The 20,963-nt window shown below is 33.0% G+C and overlaps 2 protein-coding genes across 3 annotated transcripts in view; one reads left to right on the plus strand and one right to left on the minus strand.

Annotated features, from left to right (window-relative positions):
* The window catches only part of LOC111045565 (cytochrome c oxidase subunit NDUFA4), a 97,678-nt gene that overhangs the window by 65,211 nt on the left and 11,504 nt on the right, over window positions 1-20,963 (plus strand). The window contains exon 1 of one of the 2 annotated variants that reach the window (XM_039434457.1): window positions 16,785-16,803. The exons of the other annotated variant lie outside the window; for it this stretch is intronic. The gene's annotated coding sequence lies outside the window, so the exon portion shown is untranslated. Of the gene's footprint in view, window positions 1-16,784; window positions 16,804-20,963 lie in introns of those variants that run through there. 2 annotated transcript variants of the gene reach the window in all.
* LOC111064252 (transmembrane emp24 domain-containing protein 3) lies at window positions 4,269-20,911 on the minus strand. The gene is made up of 5 exons (XM_039434459.1): window positions 20,441-20,911; window positions 15,442-15,687; window positions 14,105-14,349; window positions 12,642-12,708; window positions 4,269-4,796 (listed from the first exon to the last, which is right to left on the minus strand). Exons 1-3 carry the CDS (start codon window positions 20,594-20,596, stop codon window positions 14,116-14,118), a joined length of 636 nt encoding a protein of 211 aa, XP_039290393.1. The 5' UTR covers window positions 20,597-20,911; the 3' UTR covers window positions 4,269-4,796; window positions 12,642-12,708; window positions 14,105-14,115.

A 20,963-nucleotide genomic window follows, 5' to 3' on the forward strand; every position in this document is an offset into this window, starting at 1 on the left:
GGCAAAAGTTGTAACAACAATGGCCGACTCGACTCAACTATGATGAAGTTCCCGTTTCAAATTTCATTAGTTAATGAGGAATATTAATTTGTTGGCTGATATTTTGAATATTCCATGTGAATATGAAAAAATATTTATACATTTTAAGTGTATACTGATATGAAGTTTGTAATAAATAATAAATAATTTATTTTTGTCAAAGAACAATTATTACAAAAATGCATTAGACAATGTCAGAGAATTGAAAAGAAACATTACATTAATGATTTGGGTGAAGACCCACTCAATACAAATTTATACCATCTAGGTAACTCATAAATAACAAATATAGTCTTATACACATACTAGTATAATATACAGTATTTTATGACAAACATTAATTGAAGGAGTTTTCATAAAATTCCGTCAAACTATAAAATGGGTTGTCACTTAGGAATTTGTTTATTGCCTTTCTGAAACTAGGATAAGGTAGATCTCTGACATATGATGGCAAATGATTGAAAAGTCTTATTCCCACATTAAAATGGCTTCTACATAGATAAGTTTTCAACGTTTCCTGAGCAATAGGCTACAGAGTATTATCGTAGAAAAATATTATATTTTTGTAGATTTAATTTTCTAAGGTGAATAAACTATTAGATTTCTTTATGATACTATACGAAAAAAAATCACCTCAAAATATTATCAAACAAGAACATTATACTGGCCAATTTAATTTTATTATAAAAATATGAATTTTTATCTACAGATGAAACAAGTTTCCAGATTTCCAGATACCCAGGCTGACAAGATAATTTTTTAAATAGACGCGCTCATCAAATTTCCATCTAGCTGTTTACCCTGTTGTCAATATTTGCAGTAGCAGAAGTCTTCGGGGTGAATTACAGCATTTAATTTGGATTTTCGTTTAATAATAATAAATAATGAGTTTTTATAATAATAGTCCCAAGGCCAAAAATGACTACTATGAGTTCTAACCTGGCAAGTTCTTTTGGTACTCAAACTAGCGATTCTTTAATTAATTTCTTAGAATGATTTTCTTTCCTGCATTCAGTAGTCTATAAAAACTAGAGCTGACGATTTCATGAGTTTCTCGACGCCCAAAGTCACCATTTAATATACCTGTATAATGAATTCTTCTAATTTCTCACATCGAGTTGTAACTTTATACTACCTACTCTTGTCTAAGAAAATTATGGAACTAGTAATTCTATGTAATTAAACTTTCTTATTAACAAGTAGTTATTGTTATAGGTTGTAATAGTATATTTCGCACCTAGGGCCGAAAATGAGACTTTTCTCCGGAAACACATTTTTGCCCGTGGTGCGAACGCTATTTTTCGCCACACAAAAAATAAGTTTTCATTTGTGCGTAAATGCGTCGTCGACCACGACAGGGTGAGGATCTCAGTTTGGATGGATTTCAAATTGTCTAAATAACCTAAAAGATTATGTTCAATTAGGTTCTAATGTTTTATGTTTTAATTTTATGATTCTATGTTTAAATGGGAGGTTGAGTTTATACTTTTTTATTCTTTCAAATGGCAATAAGATGATATTAGTATGAATGTTTTGATTTTGAATAATAAACACAAATAATGAAAAGTTTTTTGATCAGCTGTTTTAGCAGACTAACTTGGACAATCTGAATGTCAACAATGCTTGTCATCGTCGACTGCGAAAGTTGAGGTTAGAAGTTCTATCCTACTCTGAAAATAGAATTTGAATAGTTTTTAATATAACTTATTTATATTCCATTCATCCAAATAAAATGATGGTATCTTATTGCTGAATACTTTATTCAATTCTAGAAGCATATAAACTGATTTCGTTTCATAAACTATTTTGTAAACATGTTCACATCAAATCAGAATCAGCTGACTTCAAGGCTATTTTACAGCCCTAGGGCCGTAAAAATTTTACCGGCCTGGTCAGAAAACAATCACTTTCGGCCTCCATATGACGCACGAAAACCAGCTCATTACATCCAAGTGGGGTGAAATAGTATATTTCGCACCTAGGGTCGAAAATGTACGTTTTCCGGCTCGAGATCGCGGTTTTCAAGTTCGAGACGAAGTCGAGAACTTGAAGCGTTCGAGAGCCGGAAAAACATTTTTGCCCGTGTTGCGAACGCTATTTTTCGCCACAACAAAAAAAAAAACTTCCCAATATTCATAAGAAATTGAAAAATTAATAAAATTCAAACAGCCTATTTTGATAGTTTGAATCTTGGTTATGACAACTTTTACTGTCAATTAATTTGAATATTACTAATTAATAATTTACAATAGTGACCATATTTTTATACTATTAATATTTCGAATAATTGATTGAATTTTTATAGCTCGCACTTTGCGCCCGGTGCAATATCTCATGGATAGATGGATGAATAGAATTTTCATTACTATTTTGAAATAATGTGATGAAAAAATTAATATAATTGCATATTTCACAGTTTTGTCTCAAAATATATCTAAAAAATTGATTGAAATTTAAATTATGGTAAATAGCTAATAAAAGTCGAAATTCATCGACAAAAAAAAATGTCATTGACCGAGATTCGAACCTAGATCGTGTTTGTTATTCACTTAGCTGAGTTCAGTTGTATTACGCCTCTACGCTCTCGGCTATTGGGTATTGTTGAAGGAAGAGGCCTGACTGATAACTCTTAGCATACACGTAATACTGTAAACTAGACTTCTAAAAAAGTTTACTTCACTCCTAAAAAGCGTACAACCTTTGACTATAGAAAGAAGGTTGTTCTTTCTATAGAAGAAGGTTCTTTCTATAGTCAAAGGTACAACAGACTTTGGCTCATGACTTATATTATTAAAATTAATATTATTATCTGTTTCACAATAAAATTTTCACTCTGAATTAAGTCAGGTAACGTATGTAGGCTACTATAATATAGTGTATAGCGGCATATTAATTTGAAGCCGGTTTGCCGGCATTTTCACAACAAAATATTGCTCTGAAATCATAGAGAAAACATTCGAAGATTCAATCTTGAGTGGGCCTAATGTTTTCTCTATATGGTTCAATATTAAAGAAAAATTATCTAAAAGTTTTAATAATGAATTACGGAAAAATTACTAGGAATTTTTTAGTCAAGGCTGAGTTTCACCAGTAGGCTTACCTTAAACTTCAGATCTCGGCTGTATTTTCTTGTTATTATAGTTGATTGTATTGCATTAAGAAGTGGAATTCGATAATAAAAAAGAAACAATTATTACTCTACCTCACTTTTAAATATTGATACAATTATTGTACTTTGATTTCAAATTCGATTCTTCACTTTTAAATACTTGCGATACGTACTTTTCTGACAATGGACAATGCAGCCATTGTTTGATATCAAAAACACAATAAATATTAAATTATTAAACAGTAATTTATAAAATATATTATAGACATGATACCGCGATTCACGATACATAATTATATAGATTATTACAGTCGTTATGAGATTATCTCTCTATGATTTTTGTGAGATCGGGATCGGACACGATCAGCTGTTATTCAAGGTCATTTTACAGCCCTAGGGCCGTAAAGTTTTACCGGCCTGGTCGGAAAACAATCACTTTCGGCCTCCATATGACGCACGTAAACCAGCTCATTACATCCAAGTGTGGCGAAAAAGGTATTTGATCGTGGGTGGAATCTAAAAGTCAACTAAAGCTTCATGTTTTTCTTTAATCAGCTAGAATTACTCTAGTAAATTCATGAATTTACAATAATTCTTATCGATTGAAACTGTTAATTTATACAATTCAATTTATATTCGTCTTCATATAGTTTTGATTTTGAATAACAAGGATAAAAATTGTGAACTTAATTTCAAATAACATAAAAATTGTACTTTTTAAGTAGCCTAATATAAAGGAATAGTTTCTGTGAAACAATAATGTATGTTAATAATAGGATAATATTCAAATATCACTAAACGGTGATTCATCTATTATGAAAAAATCGTGATTATTTGATGACTGCAAGAAATCATAACTTCTTTGATTGTTCAAGTGAAGCTCACTTTATAAAAGTGTTGTAATTCCGGAACTAATTTCAGAAGCAAAACAAATTCTTTTCACCAAGTTTTAAACATGACTACAATTAGTCACATTCATTAGAACTACATGAAACTCGAGATAGATTATTGTTCAAACGTTAATTACTAAACTTTAAAACAAAGAATAATAAGAGTTATTCTACCAACTTGAAGAAAAAACAGCATCATGGTTGCTTGGATATTGAAAAAAAACTACGAGTTTTAATAATGGGGTTTGTAATTTTTAATTTTAACAAAATTCAACACTTGACTAAGAATTTAAGACTTACATAATAATTTGTAGAAGAAGAATGAGAGAATGAAAAAAACGAACGGAAAAGATGATGAATGGGCTACAACCAGTTATATACTAAGATGGAATAATAGATATGTTATGGAAGGGATTATTTTATGATGGAAACTCTGATCCTTTTTGCAAATGAAGATTCAGTTGCAATATGAGTCATTGAGAAACAATATAACACATTCTACTAAATTTAAAGCATAATCCAGTTAATTTATGAAGTTCGAAAGTTGTATAGCAGCACAATAACATCAAGTCAATCACACAAACTAAACTAGTGATCATACAAACTTAATTTGAGAACAATTCACACACACACACTAATGTCCACAATAGGCTAATGATTGTTCTTCACAAGCACTCTCCTTGCACATTTTCACCAATTGTTTCATCGCAATTCATACAATGTTTGTCCGGCCATCGTTGCATTATGAGTCAAGGTCACTGCAAAATAGTGCGGAGTTAATATACTAATAAAACAAATAATTAGAGTTTTAGCAATCCGAGATTGATACTTTTTCTATTGAATCACTCTGAACATTTCTATAACGGCATAGCAGTCTAAATTTTGAGTGAATTATAGTAAAAACTATCATTCACCATGTGGAGCGATAGTTGATGCACCAAAAGAGCATCATACATTCAATGTTAAAGATGGAAGTCCAAAATCGCTCCAAATTGTAGAGATTAGTAAGTTTTCACTATTATTCACGATTATTTTAGACTGCTAAGTAGTTATGAAAGTGTTTTAAATGATTCATTAACTAGCAGTTCTTAAAATAAAGTGGAATGGATAAGTATTCGTTTATTAACCATTCTATAATTTTAAATTTGGTGGAATGAAGTAAATTGTACATAATAACCTACAATAATTGAAAGAAGACTCTTCTAGGGCTATCAAACATTCTGAAGGCGGTTTAAAATGCAAATATTGATAATAGAATAGATGCCTGATGGATACTACAGAGAGATGATTGTCCAGGTTGGGAATCGAATCAGATGTAACAATATGTTAATGACGAACTCACGTACAGCAGCATTCATCAATAAAAAGGTTAAGGAATGTTAATAATTTTGATATTAAAATAAAATATTTTCATTTACCAAACAAATCCATGGGAATTGAAATAGAAACATTACTAGTTGGGAATAAAACGTAATATTTTGATTAGAAGAATACAATCTTCGAATGATACACATAAAGACTCAATAAACTTTCATTCATTCACTACTTGAACTTCTCTCAAAATGTAAGCACTCATATAATTATGTTGGAGTAGAACCCAATTGTTCAGCTGTGACCATAGTTGATTGATAAGATAACAAGTAGAAGATTATGTACTATCCTAAGATGATTCATTACCATCTAAGGTAATTACGATTGGTTCTACAATATTAATTTTTTACACACTTCTTTTGATTCACTACTAAATTCTGGCAGCAAATATGATAGATTTCGAATTATGGTAAATAGATCTAAAACCTGCTTATAGTAATTGGGGCTAAAACCTGTATTAAACTGATAACTCAAGTGAAATCTTGATTTAAAATTATGCAAGTTCAATTTTGATTTTTAGAAAAGAGACTGTTATGAAAGTTACAATAAATTATTAGAATAACTGTAATTATATAGAATATTCATATACAAAATGCATTGTCATAACTGATAAAAATTCAACAGATAAGTATAACATGACCAACTATTAAAGTTTCTTATATATGCCTTAACATAGGACTCACATAAATCTCAGTTGCGAGTAAAAAACAAAGAGGTAAATATCAAGTTGATTTAATTCATTGGTTGTCAAAAAAAACTAATAGAACTTAAAATACAAGTCTCATTATACAAAAGAAAATATCTTCAACTGGGTCGTAAATATTTTTCAATAAATTGTGAATGTAGCAGTTGACGCTGTTTATACAATAAATCAACTACAATTATAGTCCATGTACAATACAACAAGAATAAGTCATAAAAGTCTGGAGATTATAAGTACCTATGCATGGTTGATTGAAAGCTGATTATATTTGTAAATTCAAGATCATATGATTAAAAAAATGATAAGAGTTGCGGTCAAGTCCGTGGATTAATAATATAGGTTACGATAATTTTAGGCCTACTGATAATGAAAGTTCCTACTTAAATCCCCGTTATTGGAAGATAGAGACTGGACTGAAAAAAGAACAATTAAATTATAAATATGAACTTATTCAATGATTTTGATTTGATAAATCAACCGTTGATTTCAATTACTCCATAACTTGACATTTCAAAATATTTTTTTCCTACAGTTACCCGAAAAAGGGCTCATTCCCGCATCAATATTAGTACGCAAAATACCTAATTCCCACACACAGTGCGGCAATGTTGATTTGAGTACGGCAAAGACTTTGTCGCACTCCAAATTTGCAACATAACAACACAAAATAGTTAACACGCTTTATGACGGTAGAGTGCGGCAAAGTTGAAGAAATGTTGGTAAACCTGAATATGTTGCTGGCTGGAAATTTTTGTAAAACAGCTGATTATTACCGCGAGATGTTGAATAACAAACAGTAAATAAACAAGAAGTTTTTGTAGTATTCAATATCAGTATTTTATTTCTATTCAAGTTATCATGAACGATTTTTATATGTGAGATGCCTATATTTTTAACTGGAAGATATTGGAAACATTTATCAACCATTTTTATGATCAAGGAATCAAGTATTTATAATGGATAGAAACGTTTGGAGGAATGTTGTGGAGGAGGCCAAAGCCCACAATGGGCTGTAGAGCTATAGAAAAAAATCAAGTATTTTTATATATTTATTTACTTTTGTGGTTAGGATACTCTTGTTACTTATACTGAGGTTGTGATTGTTATATTTTCAAAACAATAATGTATCCATTAGGTTTGAAACCTAAATATTTACACTTCAAAAAAAGTTATTCAGTTCTTCAACTCCCCGAAACATCTCTACTCACATTTTTGTAGAACTTCAATGAATGCCGTTGGATGAATTAGAAACAGAATACAGAATAGATTACTCATTGAATACCGTGATCAAAAACACTCGATTTACAATATCCTGTTTACTCAACAGTGACTTGAATGATTGAAGTTCAGCATTTCAGGTAAATGTAATGTCTATATAATATAATTTAATCACGTTTTAAAGAATGCAGTATATCCTTACTAATACATTTCATGGGGTGGGCTACTGGGCGCTTGGCCAGAAAAGCAGAAAGGCCAAATTGACACGTTTACTCATGTATTTACAAAAAAAAAACAAGCTGAAACTATATTTTTACACCAATATAGAGTATAATATATCATTCAGACTCAACCTTGAGGATATTTGGAACTGAAATAAATAATACACATGAAAATTTCATAGAATGGTCAGGTTAGACTTAAGTCTGTCCTAAGGGCTGATCACTAGCCTAATCCTTGATCAGTCCCTGGCCTATCAACTTATTTATTGATTTACATTAATAGAAAAATTAAAACATAAGCTTACCGCTTTGATCGCATAGACAAATTAATCAATAAAACAAAAGTGGGCATTGTATAAGTATAAGCAAAGTTTTGCTGCATAACTTTTGTGTTTTCGGATAGGAGAATATTAAACTGTTAGTCACGGGTGAAGTATAACGTTTGTGAGGCTCATTGATGGCTCAATATCCAGACAAGTGATATGGCCATTTCTACACTTGCTGATGACTTCTTGTAGATGAAGTATTATTATAATTGAATCTCATATAGCTTTATAATATTCATTCTATTGTCATTTAGACTGAATTTGAAATAATTCTGTTGTGGAATGGTTGCAATATTTATTATCAGCATTGAAAATACTATAGATTTGCACAAACAAACATTTTATTTAGTATAGGACATGTTCACCACTGACTTTTAACATTCTATGGTAACTGTAGGAGAAATTCAATGTGCAATACGTGCGCAAAGTTTCTTTGCTGCACTCAAGAAACCATCATTCCGCACTTGCCTACGGCTCGTGCGTAAACGTTTCTTTCGGTGCAGCAAAGTGGCACTTTGCGCACTAGTTGCACAAATAACTAATTCTAACAATCAGTAAGTTTTTTCCTGACTTGAAAGGTGATTGAATTGATTAAAATGCAATCTCCCTCAAATATTTTTTTATGAATATTTTTTCTGATTCTTGATTACTTGAAATTTCTGAACATTATTGTTTGACAAATGAAAATAATTATACTGGAATGTGACAATTCAAAAAAGTTGCATAAAAAGTGTAAGATTGAACTTTGTTTGGTTTCCAAATTATAAAAGAACAATTCTGAACTGTGCGTGATTCGCACCAATTGCAGCAAGTTTGTCAGCAATGAATCTTATCACACTGTGAATCTTTGTTTCAAAGAGGTACATAAAGAAAGTAGAACTATTATACACGCTATACTGTTTTTGTAACAACTGCAGAAAAGAGAAAACTGAAAAGTGAAAACGGAAGAAACGTCAGTTCAAAATCCATAGATCATTTCGATAGAAGAAAAAAGAAGAAAGAGAGGAATAAATTAAAGAAGGAAGAAAGGACACACACACACACACACTAACACACACGTTAAGATTTAGTGAACATTCCAGCCGAGTCCACCACCTCTGATCCACCGCAAGACAGCCGCACCGAACCGACGATGTCCCTCAACAAGCCTTAGCTCAGCAGGCAGAGAATTCCACAAACTACAGGCTGTCACAAGGAACGACTTGTTGTACATAACAGTCCTATGTGTTGGGACAGCCAGCAGATGGGATCCATGCCGCGTTCCTCCACGACCAAAGTCACCCAAGTAACGGTACTCTACTGCCAGATACTTAGGGGTTTTAGTTTTCAATATCTTATAGAGGAAGCACAAAGCATGATGTGATCTACTCTCACGCAGCTTCATAAGTTCAAGTCTGTTGAAATATTCAGTTACATGGTCGTCACGTCTCAGGTTAAAGATAAAGCGAACACAGTAATTATGTGCATAATGGTCATACCATTCGCAAAAAACATAGTGGTCAGTTGTATTTTGTCATGAGTATCAGGTCCAAGTAAGTCAGTATTGAAGTCACCCATGATAGCCACATGTTCATAGGGCACCATCAGCTCAAGTAGTGCTTCCTCAAATTCTGACATATACCCAATATGAGGCGGCCTGTAGCAAACTGCTATTAACATTTTAACTCCGTTACACTTAACCTCAATAAACATATATTCAGGTCTAGCTGCACGGGAGGTATCAGAGGAAAACTTATGGACAGGCAGCAGAGAACGCTTGACAAACGCGGCAACCCCTCCCCCATTCTTGTGTAGCCGGTCATTCCGAATGAGCACATAATCCTCGAGTGCAACAAGTCGATTAGGGATTGCCGGTTTCAGCCAGGTCTCGGATACAAGAATGATGTCACAATCTTTGCCCTCGAAAGTGTGCCTAAATTCATCTATATGACAGAGAAGGGATTGCGCATTAACATGAGCGATCTTAAGTCGATCCGGGAAAGGAGAGAATGCCCGCTTGAGGGAATCGCCGACATTCAGCGCGGCCGCGCCGTCATCCTGCTGTATAGACAAGGTGGCTGCGACGAAGCAGCAAGGCAGAAGAGGGGGGTGAATCGGCGAAACAATGAGAAGCTACAAAAAAGACACTTACCACATTCATACTGACACACACACACAAAGAAGGAAATGATAGAAGAAATATAGAAATAGAGATAAAAAACAAAGTAATGTACAGCAGTAAGCAATGAGTCGGAACGCTAGCTACAGGCTTGAGCTGTTCGGCTCCTAAAAGATAAAATTGAGGCTCTAATTCGGTTTTTGTGATAATAATTATTGTGAAAGAGAAAACGAATGACAGATCAAAAGTATTTCAGTTCAAGATTAGATACACAGTAACTAGAAGACTGTAGGATGTCGATCAATGCGAGAGTCAAACGGAATAAAAGATAGTGTGAACCGAGTCCACTATTACAGATAACAGATAAGAGCAATCACGACAATCCTCAGGTAAATAGAATAGATTGGGAGGAGAAAAAATATGAAAATGTAGTGTGAGAGAGTAGAAGAGAGAGAGAAGGAGAAAAGGAGAGAGGTCCAATAATATATTGATAAGTGAGAGCAGAAAAGTAATGAATAATAGTGGGAAGATAAACCACATGAAAGATAAATCAGATAGAATCTGTAATTATTTTAGGCTATAAGAGTATATCATCTAAGTTGTAAGAAAATTGTAGACAGATTACTATCTACCTATTCTTGTGTTTTAGAAAAATAATTATCAATCATTAAATCGTACAGTATTATGGCAAACAAAGTATTTCATTATGGCGAACAAACCCAACTTTGATCTGATAAACTGTGTTCCGTCTTGTAAATGTGTTCTGTCTTATATAAGACAGAACAAATTTTTACTCTATAATTTAAAATTTCAGAAAAATATAAAATTAATAAGGAGAACAAAGAAAAGTAATAAATAAAAATATTTTAAAAAATTTGTGAAAAATGGAAAATGAATCAAATAATAATAAACCAATGATAAGTCTTTCACAGAAACATAGATACTACGATTTCTAAATTCAATTTCATAGTTCAGCTTCCACTAAATTTATTAGAAATTTCTCCGAAACATAATTCTATCCCCCTCCCTCCACTTTACCGTACCATCAACAGTCCAGGCGTTTGCTTGGCCCACACGAGCAGCCACCTCGCGATAGAAGCTGTTCCGCTTCCGAGTGAGGTCCTCACGGATGGTGATCGAGGACCCCTTCAGCTGCCGCCGCACGGAGAGAACGGCACGTTTTGTCTGATAACTGATAAACTTCACCAGTATCGGACGCGGCCTAGGTCGCGGCTCGCCGGGCCTTGGATCGACAACACGGCCGGAGCGATGGCATCGGTCAATCAGTGCAGGGTCTATATTCACGTTGAGCCTGTCGCGGCATATTTCAGTCACGATGGCTGTCACGTCCTCACCCCTCACCTCCTCCACGCCAAAAATTCGCACATTGTTGCGCCGCTGGTACTGCTCCTGGTCATCGATCTTGTTTTCGAGCAGCACCTGACGGGCCCTCGCGTCCTCGCGAACGGCGACAACCTCAGCCGCAAGAGACTCCACTCTCGCCTCCAACGCCGACAGTCGCGGTTCAAACGCTTGGATAAAGCGGGCGGAGATGGTATCTGCCAGTCGATCGAATAGATTATCGGCAACTTTATCTGCTAGCCTGGTCAGGAACTCGTCATCGGAGAGGAATGCCGAGAATTTCTCTCGAGCCGCTCCTCCCCCCATCGCCGTATCGCTTCCACCTTTGGACGAAGAGGCAGAGGGGGCCGAATTCGACCGTTGATTTACTGGCACGGCTGGGCGCTTATCTCCTGCAGCAGCCTTATCAATCGAAGCCTGCGCCTTAGAACCGCTTCGTAGAGCTTTTGGCGATGGAAACATGTTACTTTGATTGAAAATTTCTCAATTGCGCAAGATATATGAGGTGGATCGCAACAAGATTCGGTGATGAACTTGATAACACTTTCACACACTATATATGAAAGAATCACGCTGATTCAATGAGAAAAACCGACTGAAACGACAATAGTTTTGAGGAGCCGAAACGAGACGCGTCAAGCTGCTTTCATAACTCTTATCTCACTGAGGTACATAAAGAAAGTAGAACTATTATACACGCTATACTGTTTTTGTAACAACTGCATGGTCATTTCAAGCAAAGCTGTATTGTTGAGTAAAATTGTGAAAAATCTAACAAGATCTAGATTTGGTGACTGACATTCTATTTAAACCATGTAAGTTAATACGCGTTAAACTCAGTCCAAGTTTCCATAAATAACGAGCTGTAGCTTATATTGTTGGCAGTAAAAAAGGTGACTGACCATTAAACCAGGTAGGAGTAGCGTGTGATGTGAAGTATTGTTAACTTTTTACACACGTTGAATTTTCTTGTATGAGAAAGAATAGTCTAATAGTAATAACTGAGGAACATTCTTTACTGGAAAGCACCTAGGTATCAGTATTCTGCCACAAGTTTTCATTTTAAAGGAATTTTATTCATGAAATATCCAATTGTACAAGACAAGAAATTCGAGGGATTAAAATACAATCTATACCTTATTTAAAATATCCACTTATTATAATTTATAAATAGTTTACTCTCATTCAATTAGCCTAGTTTAAATAATTCAAGAACGTAGGTCTATAGAATAACTTTCTTCTATTCAAGTTAACGGTAAATATTTGAATTGTAGTACAGTCACTAGATTGTTTCAATTACTCACCGAAGCTTTCTCAATAGTAATCGATGATTTAGAATTCCAAGTTTTGGCCGAACAAACATTGTATTTTCTGAAAGAAAAATATTTTTTAAAATTGAATTTACACATACAAATGTGACTGGCATATGAAATAACAACTAAAAGCGATAAAGTCAAGTTTTCAAAAACAATAATTATTATTGGATAAGCGATAAGACATAAATTATTATAGGCTAAAGGAAATAAGTTTACATATCAGATAACATTGTTTAAATTACAAGTATTTGCATGTGCTTCACAACAGACCCCTGCAAAAAAGGATTGGATGGAATCATCACCCCCTGGAATGTGCGTTTTTGAGTTAACAAACGAAATTCTCAGGATCAGTCCCCAAATAATGTATAATGAGAGCTGAGAAACTTAAAACTGTATCTCAATATTAGAGAATTTAGGCTATTGAAAAATGGAATAATTATTTCTTTCAATATGAAAGTTACAAGGTATTATTCTATTAATATGAAGTTTTAATGATAAAATTTGACAATTAATAGCGAGATAATGTTGGCTGGAGTAGGAATCTATCTTACAACATCTTGAACTTGAACCACGCTCATAGCCACAGAACCACAACGGCTGAAGCGAATTTTGTAGAAAAATAGTTCGGTTAATCAACTATAATAGTTACTATTGTGGTTATTTCGAAAACAAGATCGCTATTTTCTTAGTCATGCTCCAATTCAAATATTCTAAACCATCCTCCAAGATGAACCTACTATTTTAATATTTTCCCAAGTTGTGAAAAAACTTATTTTCAAATGTATATGAAACGTTTATTTTCAAGTAATATTTGTGAAAAAACTTGATATTTTCCAAGTTGTGGACTATGTTGGCCCAGTCAGGTAAGACACTATCAACCTAATTCTGAAATATTATAAGGAAAACTGGAGTTCTGATTTCGAGGAGTATTATCTCATTATTATTCGTGGAAGCCATCCACATAGGTTGCATAGAAGAACTTTCGTTTTCTCAGGTCAAATTAAAAAGTGAACATTTCAAGGCTATTTAGCCAAATAAAACCTATAAGTAGTGTTCTGTTTACTTATGGGAAGGTACATTGGGTAAAATTACAGCCATGCAGAGTATCCGAAAGAATCTCTCTGTCAATGAAAATCATGGAGATAATGAACTGAAGTTATAATAATAATAATAATATTATTATAACTCAAGTTTTCTAGGAACAAAAGTTTTCGCAGATTAAACGAAACTTATCGTATAGGTAAAAGATGAAAATGGCTAAGGGATTTATCGATTATCTGTCCTTATTTGATTGGAGGGCAAAGTAAGAGCACAGATGGTCCCTATCTCCAACTTGAACCTCCTATACAACTCCAATTTTATTTCAGCTTCTGCCGAAGAGAAAGAGACCTATCAGTAAAAATAAATGTTTAAATTTCCTGATTTAGAAAATTGAGAAAGGATTTACTTACACAATTTTCTACTACAATCTACTGTATTGTGCCGGCCTCTTTTCTGAGAAGAAATTCTTGAGCACGAGAACTTGTCCGATGGTGACTGATAGAATTGTGAGTGTTTCAGCCAGCGACCAATAGAACACTCTCTCGTTGAGATCTTCGGCTCTCTTCCTGCCCTGCGTCTCCCTCAGCCGATGGTGAGTTTGATGATCGTTGATGCTGTTCAGCGATTTATGAATCAACTCAGCTGACGACTCCATCTGAAAACGTTTCACATTCTGTTATCGCAAATCCAATAACTTTCGCAAATTCAATGTGGTATGATTCTTAACTAATCTTTCATCACAACCTCGCAACCTATCCTACACGTTCATCTTTCAAGTTCCTATCAATTAATAAATATTAATTCTTTTGTAATTGTGTAACATACTACTTTTGGCAAATCAATACTAATTAATTGTATGAAATAAACTTGAACTTTAAATAAAATTAATAGTCGATCAGTTGATAGAAATAGTCTTTCATTGTGGATAGATTGATTGGCTGACATAACTAAGCTGTCAAGAATAGCGATTCATTTCTAAGGACAAATGTGACATACTTATTGAGTCTGTTTAACTTAATTGGTTTGAAGCAATAATTTTGAGTGTCATTACAATATTTTCTACTATAGTAAAGTTTCAAAATAGCCTCACTTTAGATTTTGGCCTGGGAATATTACCAACTCATGGTAAAATAACTCAAGAATTCGCTTGTTGAGGGAACATACTTCAAAAAAATAATAAGATTCTCGACGCTAACTCTATATTATAAAACTAGACGCTATAGATGAAACTTTAAATCCTGAATGCAAAGAAAATATAAATAAAATGATAAGCTCTCTAAGCCTACTTATAAGAACACATTTTATACACAAACATATTAATTTTACAAACCTGATTTTATATTCATCTATGTGAAAAACAGTTACACGCATTCGAAACTAGGATAACAGACTGTAAATCAGTCAGTGATTTGTACAGGTACAGGTGATGAATATCATCGAAGTTGCATTATAACTTGATAGCTACAATGAGTGAAAGGTGACATTTGTGCTATAGACATTAAAAATTAAAAATCATTGTGAAATTAAATAGTGAATTATTGTAATAATTGATGTGTCATTGTAAATTAGTGAAAATCTATAATAATTGAGAATCAAGTATTAAGTAGTCTACTAGTCTAATACGATACATGACAGCAATTTTGGGAAAATATGGATGCCTGAATTGGAATGGACGCTCCACATCTTTCAAAATTGCAAAGATTAAGCTAGGGATTCATATTCAAATATTACTATGAAAGAACCTTACCTGAGTCATAACAGATACATGTTCTCCAAGCCCTTGCAGAGGCTGTTCGTCTCCAACCTGGAAGTCCATGTAAACTAACTTATGGGAGAACGTTGAGAATTCATTGCTGAAGCAAACAGCAAACACTCCACTGTAATCGGCTATGAAAGTATGGCTGTCGAATTGTGACTTGGTATTCCTGTAAATTATCTCGCTTTTTGGATTCTCTATTGTTACGTCTACATCATAAGCTCCACCTGTTACAACCTGAAGCATAAAAAATATTTAAGAAAAATGGTATAAATATAATCAATTGGATCTTGAGAATCAATGTTTTTCATCCAGCAAAAAAAAAAAACCAAAACAAGTGCATTATAACCTGAAATGAACTGATCACTTTTCCAGTAAGTGTGATCACTGTACAAAAACAAAAGAGCAACGTTTATAAACGTTTTATAATTATATGGGTAATTAAGCGTTTTATAACTATGGTGACATAGGATCATCATACGATATATTTCATTTTGAAATGGATATTTAGCTGAATAGGTGATAATAAAATTAAGTAATTTCCTGGATAAGCCCATACATTACACTCTAACAAAATAATAAATATAATTTTATTGCCATAACATTCATAGAATAAAAGACAACGTCAATGCATAAAATATAACACACTAATAAAAGTGATATATCACTGCTTGCAGCATGAGCTGTGACTCCTGACCACAACATAATAATAACTAACAGTGCATGAATACAAAAAGCAATAAATATAAATACTACAAGGTATATATATATATAGCACTTAACAGAAAACACTTTAAAGTTTTATAATATAAATATAAACAGGATACACATGACACGGATAGATTAAAAACTTACATTTGAACAATAATTTTCGGGAGCTGGGCCCCCTTTGTCAATCAACCAGGAAGTGAAGTGAAGTGACTCACTTCCTGGTTGATTGACAAAGGGGGCCCAGCTCCCGAAAATTCTCGTTTAAATGTAAGTTTTTAAGTGTTTTTAATCTATCCCTGTCGTGTGTATCCTGTTTATATTTATATTATAAAACTTAAAAGTGTTTTCTGTTATGTGCTATATATATATATATATACCCAATGTGCACCATGGAGGCGAACTAGCATTACACATAATTATTAAGTTAAAAATCTGATTGCTGGAACAATTTTGAGGTTAAAGTTATACAATAAAAAGGATTCAATAACAGCCAATTCGCTAACCTACATTTAAATTGTTTCTCTGTCTCCAATATTAAGTCTAGGTAGTTTTTTTGTACATTTACGATAGTGCCATAACTGTTTGCTGTATTGGATAGTCGATGGTAGGGAGTGTCAATTCTATTATACAATTCCTTGTGTTGTAAGTATGTCTATCAAGTCTCAATTTCAAATTTGATGTATATAAGTAATAATTGACTACAAATATAATGCTATTTAGATTAATAAAAAGGGGTTTTGCATGTGCTAATCTATCAGAACCTGTTAATACCCTGACCACCCTCTTCTTTAACAGTAAAATTCTTTCAGCATGACAACTATTACCCCACATTAGTGTGCCATATGTAGCAATACTTTGGAAGAAGGCAAAGTAAGATGACCTCAGATAATAATTGTCCGGAACATGATATTTAAGTTGTTTGATTAAATAAATAACTCTTGACAGTTTACTTGAGATATAATTAATGTGAGCCTCCCAAGTCAGGTTTCTATCAATAAATATACACAAAAATTTTACAGATTTTGTCACTTTCGTATTCTCTAGACCATCTCGGAGTGAGAAACAAATACATTGTTTGAGTCTTATTTTTGTTCAGTACAAAACCATTAGCTTTAAACCATGTTGTCGTTTGCAATAGAGTGGAATCAGTGATAGCTTTGAGCTCTTGCAAGTCATTACAATTATTGGAAAACGTTGTGTCGTCGGCGTATAAAATTGAGTGGTATTTAAGAAAAGCAGGGAGATCATTATTTTATCATGAGCACAAGAAGCAGTGGTCCCAGAATTGATCTCTGTGGAACTCCAAATTTTACAGAAGCTAAATTCGACCACCTGTATTGTAAGCACAATGTGCCTACACCAATTATGTAAGGGGGAAAACTATTATAACAAAAGAGAACAGAATAACTAGAACTTTAATGAGTCTTTAACATTATACATTAAAACAAAACAAGATTAGTTTGATTATAAAAACATTTTAATATAAATTTTATGGGGAAAACACTCGCTTGATGCTAATGATGAATCTTTGTGGCTATGAAAATTTAAAGAACAATGATTCAGTAGTCACCTACCTTTTTGAAATGGCTTCCCACTTTGGCATCCACTGGTTTATTCGCGACTTTAGTATTTTATAAGAACAAATATTAACTGAACCAATGAATAGGCTCAGAACCCGTCTCCCTTAACAATACAATTATTTTTAAACTGCCCGATCTGTGACAGAATAACTGTGTTATAAAACAAAACGAAATCTTGCTTTTTTCACTGGATCAGCCGGACTTGACTCACAGTCCTAACGAACGAGCTCTCTCAAAAGTTAAATTTTGGGTATTAATATAAACTCAGTCAATGCCAAACATGAAAGCCATTTCAAGTACATATTTTTATCTGTCACACAAGCGGCACGTTTGTTATTAGAAACAAAAGAGAAGCTACGTTAATTTTGACAACAAATGAAATAAACAATCTTTCTGTCGATGACAAAGATTGTTCAAAGACAAAAACACTGTTCATTGATTTTTTTAATTTTAAAACTCTAAAATCCTGATCAATATGAGATAAATATATGATTCATATATATGTCCCATATGACCAGGTGACAGTTTCCACAAATACCACTTGCTTATGTCCCATCAGATACGTTTTAATAAACATGTTTAAATATTAAATAAATACATTTCAAGTTCCTCCCCACAAACACCATAGAATTGTAACTTATCAAGTAGCAAGGAGTGAACTACACAGTCAAATGCTTTTCTCAGGTCACAGAGCAAATTCTCTATTTTCAAAAGATCTCAAAATATTCTCGACAAGAGCATCCATAGCTCCTGTTGTGGACCTACCCTTCACAAAACCATGCTGAGCAATAATGATGATGTTGTGCGCAATAAGATATTTGTATATTTGCCGATGTATTATAATCTCAAGAACCTTTGAAAAGCATGGCACTAATGATATGGGTTTCTAGCTACCTGGATTGTCTTTGGGACCCTTCTTATAAACAGGGACAACTCTAGAAATTTTGAGCACTTCCATCTATTTATACAATAAGTTAAAGGATCAAGAATATTTCTAATAATTTTCTGTAATAGATTATTTGAGAAGCCATAAATGTCTACACCGTCTGATGATTCAAGGCTAAATACGGCATCAAGTACTTCACAAGGGAAGATTTCCTGAAATGAAAATTTTTGTTTATTCTGATCCGAAAAATCAAGATTCTGCATCAATAGATTTCGAGCTGTTTTATTGGGCTGAGCAATCTTGTCTTGAGCGTCTTGCACAATCCAAGAAAAAAGTGCTCAACTCATCAGGTGTTAATAGAATGGAATGGGCTTGCTCCTGAACTGATTTGATTATTCTCCAAGCGGCTTTACACTTATTATCACTAGACTCAATCTCATTGATATTATATCTCTTTCTAGCCTCATTGAGTGACTGCGTATATGCCTTTCTAATGTTAATATATGCTGTCCTAGACTCCTCTGTTTCATTTCTTCTATAAATATTTATATTTAATAGTACTTTATTTTTCATTTGTGCCAATTGCGGAGTATACCAGCTTTTTGATTTTGCTCTTTTTGATTTAATTTTATGCTGATTGTTCAGAACAATTTTTCTCTCGGGGACGAACATATTAGAATAATATAAGATTACATTGAAAAATTTCTCAAATAACTAGTCAGAATTCAATGAAAGGTTATCATGCATAGGATTTTCTCAAATAATTGAATTTATGAAAAGAATCAACTGTAATGCCGCTTCAACACTCTTGTCAAGTGCTTAAAAATGACGACGATCGTAAGATAGTTTATAGTTTTATTGATGAATTTTCCAGTCTATTGTTTAATACTGTTTGCTTGTATTGGGTAGTTATTCTAGTGTTGATGAAACTTTGAAGTTACTAGTACAAATCATGATCTAAACCAATTTCCTAGGTTACTGTAAGCATATTATTGTTGTTGAAATACAGATAAGAAATGTCATGAATTTGTACATTTTAAAATTAGCTGCATACTACTCTACTCATGGAAGAAATGATCTGCAATCGCTCATCGCACAACACATGTAATGGAGAGAAAATGAGTTTTCAGTATTGTAGAGTGAATAAATCACTGAAAAGTCATAGTATAATTTGTAAGAAGATGTACATAGCTTAATAAATTATTTGACTAAATCTCTAAAAATCTCAAGATATTTCTTAGAAAATCAGAAAAGCAAATTTAACTTACTACACTTCATAAAAGTCCAGTATAAGAACTATTGTGTTGAAAAGTTTAGGTTCCAAGTCCAGATTTACCAATCCCACTCCTAAACAAACGTGACTCAACCGACCTTATTTTGAATTTGACAAATGCCTATATAAATATAATGTTCCTGTTCCAATAAAAATTTAAACAAAAATCTAGTTTCATTCGACGTATAAAGTATTAAAAAGTGACAAATTTACTATTTAACAAATGAAACGTAATCGATATTCATTTAGAAACAAAACCAAGTAGGGTTCATAGAATATATGAGACGTGATTTTGTATTTGCAGATTCTATTACTAATACGGGACATTATTACAATACGTCACTTGGTATTAAAAATAGAAAAAATTAGCAATGTACATTGTACAAGCTTATTTTAAAAATCTGAATAGGCTAATCTTCACGGTTTATTGTGCCGGTGGACCATGAAACTAGCAAGAGTTCACTTAGCAATAGAACTGGCTATATTTTATTGAAGACTAATAATAATAAAATAAGTATAAAATAATAATAAAAAACAAACCTGATATTCAACAGTAACTGACGTGTTAATTTTTATATCCTCATAAAAGCAGTCTTTGGCGTTGTCAAGCAATTCGAAGGTTAGTTCTACACCGAAGGCTAGATGTGTTATAAAAAGTAATCCTAAAATTATACGTTCTAATGTTTGTGAGCCCATTTTAAGATGAATAAACTAGAAAACACACGATTTTGAGCACTTTACAAGAACTTAATTGTAATTCTGGAAATTTAAGTTTAATTCAATCATTCGATAAACAACCGTAATCATATTGGCAGCCATAACGTGGCAGGAAGCATTTCAAAACATATGATTTTTGCTGTCAGCTGCAGCTGCAGCCTTCATTTTCCTCAGTTGAATAAAATTTCAGCAAAAATATTCATCAATTTCATGAGTTTTGAACAAATTGATTTTAAAAATTAGTAAGAATATCATTCTATTGAAATGTTGAATTGTTGAGATTTGGAACTCATTCTAATATTTTTTAATAAATTCAAAAACTGTTCTTAATTTTCACTGCCTTCTA

Source organism: Nilaparvata lugens, chromosome 8 (assembly GCF_014356525.2).
Source record: "Nilaparvata lugens isolate BPH chromosome 8, ASM1435652v1, whole genome shotgun sequence".
Classification (NCBI taxonomy): Eukaryota; Metazoa; Arthropoda; class Insecta; order Hemiptera; family Delphacidae; genus Nilaparvata; species Nilaparvata lugens.

What these genes read in the sequence shown, in the direction of transcription:
- LOC111064252 (XM_039434459.1), bottom strand. Translation starts at nt 20,596, where the DNA reads ATGGGCTCACAAACATTAGAACGTATAATTTTAGGATTACTTTTTATA. An exon ending in CAGTTACTGTTGAATATCAG is followed by an intron (nt 15,688 to 20,440) that starts GTTTGTTTTTTA and finishes TTTATGCTTCAG; the next exon opens with GTTGTAACAGGTGGAGCTTA. An exon ending in ATGTATCTGTTATGACTCAG is followed by an intron (nt 14,350 to 15,441) that starts GTAAGGTTCTTT and finishes AAACGTTTTCAG; the next exon opens with ATGGAGTCGTCAGCTGAGTT.